Source organism: Physcomitrium patens, chromosome 4 (assembly GCF_059467195.1).
Source record: "Physcomitrium patens ecotype Gransden chromosome 4, ASM5946719v1, whole genome shotgun sequence".
Classification (NCBI taxonomy): domain Eukaryota; kingdom Viridiplantae; phylum Streptophyta; class Bryopsida; order Funariales; family Funariaceae; genus Physcomitrium; species Physcomitrium patens.
The window spans coordinates 8,145,284-8,158,157 of record NC_143413.1 but is presented as its reverse complement, the minus strand read 5'-3'; the positions used below and the strand labels follow the sequence as shown (position 1 = coordinate 8,158,157).

The 12,874-nt window shown below is 37.6% G+C and overlaps 2 protein-coding genes across 5 annotated transcripts; one reads left to right on the top strand and one right to left on the bottom strand.

Annotated features, from left to right (window-relative positions):
- The first annotated feature begins 201 nt into the window (after nt 1-201).
- Nucleotides 202-4,113, top strand: LOC112281813 (uncharacterized). Of its 4 annotated transcripts, XM_073533564.2 has the most exons (5): nt 202-343; nt 499-603; nt 741-1,331; nt 1,543-2,432; nt 2,859-4,113. In XM_073533564.2, the coding sequence occupies exons 2-5, from the start codon at nt 564-566 to the stop codon at nt 3,477-3,479; spliced, it is 2,142 nt and encodes a 713-aa protein (XP_073389665.1). In that variant the 5' UTR covers nt 202-343; nt 499-563; the 3' UTR covers nt 3,480-4,113. The 4 variants fall into 4 exon arrangements, with proteins under 4 accessions (XP_073389665.1, XP_073389666.1, XP_024374491.2 ...); XM_073533565.2 differs by lacking the exon at nt 499-603 and having other exon boundaries at nt 203-343; nt 726-1,331; XM_024518723.3 differs by lacking the exon at nt 499-603 and having other exon boundaries at nt 206-343.
- LOC112281817 (uncharacterized) lies at nt 4,057-6,093 on the bottom strand. The gene is made up of 5 exons (XM_024518730.3): nt 5,752-6,093; nt 5,285-5,360; nt 4,933-4,990; nt 4,696-4,725; nt 4,057-4,505 (listed from the first exon to the last, which is right to left on the bottom strand). Exons 1-5 carry the CDS (start codon nt 5,938-5,940, stop codon nt 4,322-4,324), a joined length of 537 nt encoding a protein of 178 aa, XP_024374498.1. The 5' UTR covers nt 5,941-6,093; the 3' UTR covers nt 4,057-4,321.
- Nucleotides 6,094-12,874: the final 6,781 nt, after the last annotated feature.

Here is a 12,874-nt window from a genome sequence, read left to right as displayed (position 1 = left end):
TCTTCACTCCTAATTAACTTACTCCTGAGCTTCTCCAAATGGCGCTTCTAAGTTAGTCTATGCCTCTACTATCTGACCTGGCAAGCTTGAATAGTAATAAGTCTTAAATACTTCTTACCAACAGGTTCCTGTCTGCACCTCTTGGTGTCTCTCACTTAAAGGATCTTCCAAAGCCCCACTCTCAATCTTCTCTTAAGGGACAGAGCAGCTGCGGCACTATTGTGCTGCTAGGCTCTCGCGCGCTGGGGCGGAGTTCACTTCTCTAGCCACGCAAGGCAATGTTGATGTCGTATTGATTGCTGCGGAAGCCTGCGTTCCTCATTGCGCGACAATCGGAAAATAGGTGTGTGAACAAGAGCGTTGTCGTTTGTCCCACCACACCACATGTGGGGTGGTTGTGATGTTGCTCACTGACATGGATGTGGTGACGGGTTATCTGAAGTCTGAGCGTTGGTCCTTTGATTCTGTGGTTCACGAAAAATTACGTATGACCAGCAGATTAGGAGTCCGCACGTGCCCAATTTCTTTTATTGAACCGAGCGGACAGCTTTACAAGAATACAAATGATCTTATGGATTTCAGTATTGGCTGCAGTCACCACAGGTTACAATCGAAAAAATTCTCATAACGCAAGTGTCAGAGTGATCATGACTCTAGGTCATTCACAATTCTGAAGGAAAAGCTCAGTTGCTGTAAGAATGCGATAACCTATAAAAAAACTGCAGGCTGACGGATTGCAGGCATGGCAATGCAAGTGCCAGGGGCAGACAATCAGAGCAGCGCGGAACAAGTTCCCCAAATTTCTGGCTCCGAATCGGAAACATCACTTCCAAGGCACGTGGATCTGAACCTCAATCTTCCAACTTCAATTCCAACTCCAACCTACAATCCATACATGCTGATGCAGCAAATAGGGCCACAAAATGGATACCCCACATATCAAATTGCGGACTCTCAACCGTTGCATTACGATCAGCAATCTTATATGCCTAGTTTGCATGGAAGAAATTTGTACGCACCATCGCAAGAGGTACATTATGGTTATCAAAGATATCACACACCTGTGCAAGAGCAAATGCAAGGATATACGGAACTTCAGCAACCAAACTACATGCAACAAGCAGAAGGTTATGTTCAGGGCGCCCAGACCGCATTTGAAACAAGACCCCAAGTGCCTTCACATCTAATTTTACCGCGAAGGTTGCCACATTTGAGACAGAGAATCAGGAGAAGAAACAGGACAATTAGAGGCCACATATCAAATATCCATTTGGTCACTGAAGACATCGCGCACAGCAACCGAGAACACAGCACAGCTACCAGCCTTACAGGTAAAGATTCTAAACAGAAGTTTGGCTCTTTATCACAAAGATTTCTCTGGCATAAGACACTTTTTGTCTTTCTAAATATATCATACACTGCAACTTTAAAAAACCTATTTCAAGGACGATTATTCGCAAATACGGCTTCCTTTCTGATTTACAGACTATTGATTCCAGTTGATGTTCTCATAATTTTGTTTGGATTGGATACGCTTTTCAGGATCAGTGACGAGTGGACCAATCCCGCAAACTGCTGTCGACCTTGAAGGGAGTCAAGAGAGGCTGTCTCGATTGACTTCAGCTGTAACCGCACTGGAAGAATCATCAGGGATAGGAGAAAATTTCGAGTGTAACATTTGCTTCCAGAAGGCAAACGAAGCAGTGGTGACCTGCTGTGGCCATCTCTTCTGTTGGCCATGCTTGTACAGATGGTTACATGTGCACTCTTACCACAAAGAGTGTCCAGTCTGCAAAGGAGCCATAGCTGAGTACAGCATCACGCCGATTTATGGGCGTGAAGATGCTATTGCCTCAGCCAGAATGCAGGGTGGACTTGGGTCTGAGAGAATACCTCCACGTCCTGCTGCTAGGAGGATAGAGAGCGCGAGGCAACAGCGGGAGAGAGAGGAGCGCGAACGTGAACGGGAGCTTCGAGAAGCAGAAGCCAGGGAGATAACCAATCAAGAACGGATGCAAGGCACAGAAATTGATCAAGTAGCCGCAGTGATTGTAGAAGAGGGTGATCTACGGGCTACTGGTTCTGAAGCTTTAACTTCCGAGGCAACGCCCCAAAGAGAAGAGGATATCCCATCGGGAGGTGTAGACACTGCAGCAAGGTTACAAGACATGGAAGGTGGTGTGAGTCAGTTTAGTGGAGAGGCAGGCGAACCAACCGAATATTCTCATAGTGGCTACTTGCAACGTAGATTGGCCTTTAGAAGAGAGCAAGTGAGGCAAGCTTTGGCAAATACTGGGGATAATGCTGGCATAAATCAAAATCCAGGATCGAGAAGCGTAGAAGGACAGCAAATGCTGGCAGCTAATGCTCTGTTGTCACAAGAGTGGGAGCATATAATTAATGGAAGCCGTTTTATGGTGGATCCTACACAGGTAACTCATATACAATCTGTAAGAGCGAACAGTTCACACTAACCTGAATATGATGACTTTTACGTAGAGAGGTAATGGCATTTTTGTCATCGTGTCACTGGGAGCATCGAAACTTGTGGAATTGAACTTGCTGAGAGTAAATGATCTCTCCTAGACATTCGGCTACCCAAGAAAAAGACATGGCACCCACCTATCTCCTAAGGCTGTATCGTCCGTGATCAGGACTGCAATCTGCAGTTGCTTGCTTGCAAAATATGGCTTGAGCAAACGGTTTAATTGGAGCTAATCAGCGATGTTGCCACTGTCTTTTAAAAGATAGGAAAAATTCGGTCTGAAAGAACAGGTGAATACTCATCATCCAAGGTTCACTTACGCTGAATAGCGACCATGTTTTATACTCAAACCAGATTGTCTTTCCTTTCACAGGCCGCAGCTTCTTTGGCATCAATTCATGCGCGGCTAGCAGACATGGAGGAGCATGCGGAGCCCAACTCTGATGCCGTACAACAAAGAAGGCGGATGATAGCTTCAGCCGTCTCTCAGCTTTCTCAACAACCACAAGAAGACTCCGACAACCGCTTGACAGTACACCCATCCCAGGTTTCAGACTGGATCATTACCATGCGAGCCCGCCTTGACAACATCGAGCAAATTGTGCATAATTTGGAGGGTCCCATAGGAGGAAATCGAATGCCACAGTTAATCAACAGTCCAGATTTAGGAGGAGTCAATCCAGTTCAGTTGACCGATACTGAGGTTCTGAGTACGAATGAGTTCCTCTCTGACCTTAATGCAACTTCAGCCCCACGGGAACTCGTCTCTGACTCCGAGCGAAGTCCAGATCCTGATCCAGGATTGAATGCCGCTAATGAAAGCCAAAGCAGTCCCGAGAGGATACTACCAGAGACTCAAGTGGTGAGAAGGTCGAGGAGGAGAAGAGAACACGGTGAAGAGGCTTCACATACAGCTGGCCATGAGGAAGGTACAGAAGCATCCCATGAGAGCCAGGTGCTTGTCACCCGCAAAAGAAGGAGGCGGTTGGATTGATGTTAAACTTGTCTCAAAACAGCAAGAGTTTGACGGACTCCTCGCCATGTAATTTCTTGACCTACTTGTGCATCGCGTAGATTAGATGCATCCCACATTTCTTCAAACCGCGTATTGGGAAGTCCTGAACCTTCACGTTCTGTTGGAGAGGTCGCTAACTCCAATGAGATCAGAAGTTGTGTGAGGGTAGAGAAGGTGGTGAGAGGTGTCTTGAAGTGATACGGGAAACTGCAGAAACCTGCGAATTTCAGCAGATTCTTATCTTGTTGTGTAACCGGCCATGACAAGTTTCATTGTCAAACAAAAACTATGAAACCTACCATTCAATAGGATCAAGACATAGAACACCTGACTGGCTTCTCTAATGAGAAACTCTGAGTCCTAAGAGAGTAGATAAGCTGGCACATGTGAGGCACACTTCTTGAGTACTAAAGGAATATAATGGACATATGAAAAATACATTAATATGACAAAGCTACCCAAAGATGAGTAACCCAGAAACATGGGTATAATGTTTAACCACCCAGCGCCAACTTTTAAGGTAGTGTAGGTCAGAGCAATAGCCCACATCCCAGTATTAGAAATTTATTTTCTGTATATTCTATTGCACATTTTATATTTATGAAATTGAACAGATACAAATTTCATCGTTCATAAACGGGAACAAAAGCAGCTGAATAATTGAAATCGTCCTACTGCATACACTTCTACATCTGCAACTGCTGAAGCGCAAATCTGTATCTCCCTAAATGTCTCCAAATTTTTGGAACTAAAGAATGATTCTGTGCAAGCAATAAAATTAAAATTAAATTACAATACTAAGACAACATGCCGCTTTGAAATCAAAGCATGCCTAGAACAACGAACGATCCTGCAAACACCAGCCAGAGCATGTGAACAAGTTGTAAAGACTGCACAGCATAGAGAGCCGTGGATGACCCAACGTTTCTATCTCCCTCCCATAGATTACAGAATCCATCGTAAGCTACTTCCACTCCTGCACAATTTGCGTCGGCAGCTCCGCACCTGTTCCACATCCAAGGATTGGTTCACATGTAAAGAAGCCAAAGCGCTTATTCGCATAGAGAATATACAGAAGAAGATAGCTGTATTGACATGTGTATTTAAAAATATGCTGTAACAGATTTAACATAAAATTTCCTGACAAATGAGAATCTTTCTCATACAAGGAAGAAAGACGTCTACTGGTGCTTACCTATATGTGACCTTATCTGTTCCACATACCCTGAAGAAGAACACCAAGAAACATTGCACATTTCAATAACGACTGAACAATCCCGATGAGTCCAATATAGCGACAAAGAGGACGCACACACAAGTAACAATCGTCTAAAAGCGAAGTTAGTGCGGGAAAATGCGTACAATTCGCAAGAATCAAAGCATTTTTCTTGCCTTTGAACTAAAGAAGAAGTAGAAGAGGGTGAATACGTACGGATAAGATCTGAAGCATTTCACAGGGCACGACATGGTTGTTTGGCGAATGCAAGGTCCTAAATCAGAATACATGCATACAATGGAGTCAATATGTTTGCTTACATTGACTGATGCCTGCAACTGAGATTGAAAAGATCTAAATGTTCCACCATGAAATAATTTATGACTTCTTTCTCGGAGAAGTAATATGTTTAATCCATGATAGAGTAATGTAAATGATCCAAATTAAGTAAATGATGGACAAATTGATGTAAAGAGCAGAACCTCCGATGAAAGGTTAAAAAAATAAAATTGAAAACACAGCCACGATGATGTTTTCCAATGACTGTTCGTGCATGCAACAAAATTACCTTTGGACAAATTGCTGGCAACATCAGCTGCATCTTCAGATGTAACGCTTTGAATCAAGGGTTCATCTGACTGTACCTGCAAGCCCACAATTGAAGTGAACTCCTACGACCCCTAGATAATAGGAAAAAACTCAGCGTGTATCATTTAGCACCACCCATTTCGAAACATCGATGAAAATTAGAGGCCGAACTCTGACACACAGCTAGTGGAATCATCATTTGGTCAGAAATCTACTACTGCCATGTGAGATTCTCCAAATCAAATGTATAAAAGCATCACCGATCCACTGTACAAAGAAGAACCCCTAATTCCGGAACCCAACAAACCCCTTAAAAACAGCATGAACAACACAAGGTGTAACAATCCGGCCACCAGAGCAAAACACCGTTCCTAATCCACCACACGCCATCGTACACTACCCAGGATCAACCAAAAAGCTTCCAAATTAGGTCACCAATCCTCGTACCTCAACAGCAGAATCACACGGAGACCCACCACCCACAACCACATTCACGCTCCCCTCTGCCCTGTGCCGGCTAACCACAAAAGAGTTCTCCTCCGTCCTAGCATGGACCACGGCAGCGAAAGAGAACACTGTCACGAACAGCACGACGAAGACATGAACACGACGTGGGTTCCAGCCGGATGTCGCCATTGCAGGATTCACATAACCCAGAAAACCCACAACCCCACCGACAATAATATTAACAACAACAGCAAGGTCGCAATTGAAATGCGCGAATCTGTCTGCTGCCACTCAAACCCCAGCCCGAATCGCGTCAATACCGAAGGGATCGTCTTTGGATTGGGGTCGAGCTACACCCGTCGAATTAGGGTTCCAAGCAAAACACCCAGCACCATTCCGGCACGCATGCCCTAAATTTGGCCGGCCTCGTCATTGGTGCCGCTATCCCAAAAGACCCAATTTGTGTCCCATCCGCTAAATTTAGAATTAATTTATTTTTTATCCATTATTATCCTTTCTATTTGGTAAATATTCTAAGAATCTTTATTTTTTAAGCTTAAGCTTGTTTTTAAAGATTTGATGTAAAAGAATCTTTGTATGCAAGTTCTAAGTAGAAGAACTAAAATGCAAGTAATATTTTTAAAGATTTTTTCTTATCTTGTTAAGTCTTAGATCTTATCATACCTTGAACTATTTTTATTTCTTTAAAATGGTCTTTTTATGAAATTCTCTTCTTTATAGATAATACCATAAAATTTTTATTCAAACATTTGGCAATTACATTAATATTTGAGTTTTTTTAATAAATATATATTGTTCCAAATTATAATTATTGTTTCTATTGGTTTATATATACACATGTGGGTACATATAAATATAAATAAAATCGTACATATTTGTAGGCTAAAATATTTTCTATAGAAATAATAACCAATTAAGCCACAAACTAATTTAGCATCAATTGGCTATAAAAAAGATCTTAATTATTTATATTATCTATTTAAAATTTGTATCAATAAATAAATAAATATATTTTTAGATATTTTTTAAAAATATTTTGTAGCATATTCTTGAAATAGACATAATTTAAGCACCTTTTATAATAAAAAAAGTACTTCTATCATTTGTAATACAACAAAATGTTGGATATTTATACAATGTTATGTTAGATAGACAATAGTTTATTTTATATATTTAATTCTTAAAAATAATTCTTAAAAATACATATTTACTTTTTTATTTAACATTAACAAATAGTCTGAGTGGCATGTGATAAATGACAAGTTGTGGTGTCAATAGCAAAAACTGTAGTAAAATGTGGTGGTATTAGCAATACTATATATTTATATTTAAAGATATAGTCAATAAATTTGCAATACACCAATCATATTCTTTATTAGAAAATTTTATGGAATATCTATTGAATCAATATCAATTTTATCAACTATTACAAAATTGTATCATTGCAATATTAAGAATCTCTATAAAATTACTATGTTTGATAAATTGAAGAATACTATATGTACTCATCTATAATTGGTAAATCATATATTTAAGAATTACTTTGGATCTTTTTTCCTTTTAAAAGAAAATTTTATTGTGTAAAACATTGTCAATGCATATTTGAAGAAACTTTGGTTTTTATCTCCAGTGGTGTAAGAATATAATTTGAGCTTTAATTTCACAATATAAATATTTATAATCCATTCTTATGCCATTTTAGGAAAAAAAATCCTTATTTTACTAACAATCAAAATATTAGTAGACATGCAAACTCTAAAGAAGATTATAAAATATCCAAGCATTTAATAAGATAATGTGATTCAATTGATATCATAATTGGAACTTTGTAGGATATATAGCACCTACAATCAAACTCACTTGAAAGGATGCTAAGTTTTTGTAGACTTTAGATTATGATTATGTCCACTTAAATCAATCTAACTACTAATATTATGCTAGTACAAAATCCAATTAGAAAAAAAAATCAATTAATTAATTGTGACCAAGTGTAAATCCTTGATCATAGTATAAGCAATCCAAAAATTCTACTAATACGTCAATTTTTTTTTATTTATCTTGTACAGCAGCTGCACCACGTGCACGAACCTGTTCAATAAATCATTGCTTGATGGCAATTGGTATTATTGAAATGTAAAAAAATTGAGCTTAACAAATGATGAAGATAATTCGGAAGGTTCAAAGAATTATATATTTCTACCATCACAACATTGAAGAGTTTTTATGTATTAGAAGAAAAAAGATCAAAATGAACATATTCTCCTCTAGACTCTCCATTCACACCAGCCAAATGCTTCAAATCAAGTTGGTGTGGAGATTTTACACAATGTTGTAGCACCAATCGGTGATGCCTCTGGAGTACTTTTTGGCATTCATTCTGGCTTTTTTAGTGGCATTAATAGTGTAATGGCTTATTATCTTCACGTCATGTCAACTGTATACTGTCAAGCGTGAGTCATTCAAACAGATAATATATATATATATATATATATATATTTGTCTCCTACAATTGGATGAAGTATACTTGATTTGCAGCACTCTTCTTTCAATGGTACTTGAATATTTTGCCTTAACAGCGCTTCCGCACTATTGAGATCATTAAATGTAGCTGACACTCTCTATAATAAATACTATCTCTTTGCTTAGAAACCTTCTTGTGTGTATGACTTACTACTACTCTTGTGTGTGTGTATGACTTACTATTATTCTTGTGTCTTTCTAAATATTCTCAATACGTTATCAATATGACTCTCTTCTACACACTATCACATTTTTTTGTGCTCTAGTCTTGACTCTTCTTGCTACTCTTGCTTAGTGTCTACTTCATGATCTTGATGCTCTTCTTGTTGGACCCTCACACATTAGCTACTTGCTTAGAGTACTTGTTCCACTCTCTGCCATACTTGCTTAGAATACTTGCTTGGAATACTTGATCCAACCCAGCTTAACCTTGCTTCGTGTTGCACCTCGCGCCTATCATCAAACAGCCGCCAAGCTGCCGTCACCCTATCGTCGTTGGCGTTGACACCACTGATGCTGCCGCTACTGCCCACCTTACCGCTGCTGCCACTGTTGCCCGCTGCTACCGCCCTACCACTGCCGCCCGCCACAGCCTGCTACTACCGTCCTACTACTATTTTTGCTACCATAATCCATAATCTCTCCTTAAAAAATAAAATAAAATAGAAAAATAATATTTTTATTTTTCAAGTTCAATTTTATCATTTTATTTGACTTTATATTTTAAAGTACGTTTTACTCAACTTTTCTACTTGATTTTGTATTTTCTTTATAGATTTATTTATAATGAGTGCTTCAACATCTTCCATTGCTTCTACTATGCTTTAAACTATTACCAGTGCATCCCAACATTTTAAAGCTCTTTTATTTCCACCATTGACAATGGATAGAAAAAATTATGTATTATGGGTAAAAATAGCAAAAGCAAATTTATTTGCAAAACAACTCTCAGATGCCATTATGTTTGAGGAATCTCCTACAATAAGTATTTCTATTCCACCTACTATTCGTTGGAAAGCACTTCTTCTCGTTTGTCATCATCTTGTACTTGCATTACAACATCAATACTCGGAAATGGAAGATCCTATAGTACTTTGGAAGAATCTTAAATCCAAGTTTGTTCATCAAAAGACCATTTTTCTTCTACACGCACGTCATAATTGGACACATTTACTTATTTTGGATTTTTCAAATTTAAATGCTTTCAATAGTGAAATGTATAGTATTATCTCACAATTACAATTATGTGGACAAAGCATCTCTGAAGAAGAAATGATTGAAAAAACTCTCTCTACATTTCCTCCTGTATCTGTTGTGCTTGCACAACAATATAGGAACATGAAATTTCAGAGTCATTCTGATGTCATATCCTATCTACTTCTTGTGGAGAAGCAAAATGAGCTACTCTTGTGCAATGCGCAAACTCATCCTATTCGAACTACAGTTGTAGAATCTCACGCACTTAATATTTCAAAATCTAAGAAAAAATTATATAAACATGGAAAATGTGCTTATAAGTATCAGGGTAGTTATAGTCATGACCATTTCTACCTATATGGAAAGAATAAACGTTCTACTATTAATTATAGTAGAAAACAAAAATCAGAGATGCATTCTTGCCATAAGTGTGGAATGATTGGACATTTAGCACATGCATGCCGTACTTCAAAATATTATACTAAAATATTCTAAGAAAATAAGAAACTATGAGCTGAGGCTTATGAAGTTCATATCATGGATGCGTTGATGGATTCAATTGGTGTTGATGACTTAGAGGCTTATATGAATGACAAAACTTCTAATGATGAATCGAATGATGCGCTCATTGATTCTGCAATAATACATACTATCTTGTGAGATAGATGATTTTTTATTGAAAAATCTTTAACTTGGCAAACTAAAAATATGATGATCATGGCTGGAATAAATGCGTTTTGTTTCGAAGAGGGCATAGCAATGGTAAAATTACCTGTGGGTTCCATCATAAAATGTAAACATGTGATGTTTGCACCTTCAGCACCTCGGAGTCTAATCAGCTACCGAGATGTGCGTATTAATGGTTATCACCTCTCCACTGCCATTTTAAATAAAAAGAGGTTTTGGTTCTTGCAAAGAATCATAAAGTTGTTGAAAAAGCTTTTGCTACAAAAAATGGTTTATACTGAATTATGATTTGGCCTCCCATTATATTTAATTTTGCATCATCTATCACAAAGAGTCATGTTTCTCTCTGGCATGGACGATTGGGACATTCAGGATCCATATGATTTAGAAAGATCATTTCATGTATAATTAGATATAATTTAAAGCCTGTGGATGTAGACTCTATGGAATTATGTCGTGCATGCATGTAAGATAAAATGATTACTTGGCCTTCAATTTGAAAACTTCCACAAGAATTACCACCAATGCTTGAAAGATTGTATGGTGATATTTGTGGTCCTATTAGTCCAATATCAGGACCATTTTGTTATTTTTTGGTCTTTGTTGATGCATTAAGTAAACAATCACATGTTTCATTATTATCAATTCGAAACATGGTATTTGCCAATCTTATATCTATACTTATTTATTTTTGGGCACATTTTCTTGATTATTCTATAAAAACATTGCGTATGGATAATGCAAAAGAATTCGCATCAAGGTCTTTTGAAGACTATTGTACTGCAACAGGAATTGAGTTGACATATTGTGTTCCATATGAACGTGCTCAAAACAGACTTGCAAAATCATTTATAAAGCGTATACAACTCATTACCTGGACACTCCTCCATCATGCAAATTTACCTACATCTATGTGGCATCATGCAGTTTTACATGCTGGAGCATTAATACGCCTCCACCTTTCTTTTTTGCAAATTGTTTCACCACATGAGCTCATTTCGGGTCATGTTTCAAATATATCTCACTTAAGAATATTTGGTTGCTGTGTTTGGATTCCAATACCAGAATCTCAATGACGTACCATTGGAGCTTATCGACAAGAAGGCATATATGTTGATTTTGATTCACCAAGCATTATTCGTATTGTTGATCCATCAATTGGCACATTATTACATGCATGTTTGCAAAATTACACTTTTGAAGAAAATGTATTGCTATCTCTTCAAGGAGGAGTATCCAATCAACAAAGAAATAAAGTACTCATATTTGAAGTACTAGAAACGTTTACAATGAATCTAGATCCTAGGACAACTTTGGCAAAAACTAAAGTTGCTAAGATTTTGCATCTAAAACGGATCGCAGATGAAACATCTAATGGCTTCAATGATGCAATTGAAATTACAAGAGTTCCTATTAATGAGGCTCAGAATGCACCTGCTCAGATTGCAGTGTCATTAACTACAATATCTCAAGTTATAACAACAAAAACTAAAAGAACTCGTGGACCAGATAAGCAACCATGTAAGAAAAAAGCTATAAAATTGATTAATCCTCGTATTATTTCTCAAGAAATTGCCACTCATCGTGTGGGACTACCAATTCATGATGATATATCCATGCATAATGTACCTTCAATTCCTATGAAAAACAATCTTGAAATTGGAAGGAATAAGAACAAGTTGAGTAAAGAATTATCTATTCTGTATTATGCTACAGATGATATTTGGGACAAACCATCTATTATGGTAGATGAATCATTTGCATATATGATTATAGAAGCCCTTTCTTGTGAGGAAGACGATCCTGGACCTCAAACCATCGAGGAGGCGATGCGTTGCTCTGATTGGTCAAAATAGAAAACTACTATTGAGAAAGAGTATGCATCTTTGCATAAGAGGAAAGTCTTTGGTCAAATTATAGATACTCTTCCATCTCGCCCTGTGGGATATAAGATGGTATTAATATGTAAGCGAGATGCTCAAGGTCAAATAATCCACTATAAAGCTCGTCTTGTTGCTCAAGGATTTACTCAACAATTTGGTATTATTTATGAATCCACATATTCTCCAATCATGGATTCAATTACATTTTGATATATTATTGGAATGACAGTTCATGCCACCCTTAAGATGCATCTGATGGATGTAATAACTCCATATCTGTATGGTTCTTTTAATGCAAATATTTATATAAAAGTTCCACCTAGCTTAAAAACAGGAATCCTAAATGGATCAGCTCTAGGACAATATCGTGGTATTAAATTATGTAAGGCCTTGTATGGTTTAAAATAATCCGGATGCATGTGGTATCAACGTCTTTGAGATTATTTAATTACAAATAATTTTATAAGTGATCCACTAATCCCTTGTGTGTTTATCAAATGAGATAAAATTGGTTTTGTCATCATTGCTATATATATTGATGATCTTAACCTAGTGGGCACTAAATCTGCATGTGTTACAGCTACTAACCTACTTATACGTGAATTTGAGATGAAAATTCTAGGAAAAATAACTTTCTGTATGGGTCTTCAGATTATGCATCTAACAGATGGTAGCATTTTTCTCTACCAACTAATGTATAATAGACGAATCTTGTAAAGATTTAATATGATTGATGCTTATCCATTATCCACATCAATGGTTGGATGTGGTCGTGATGGTCATGATCCATATCGTCCATGCAAGGAGGAAGAAAT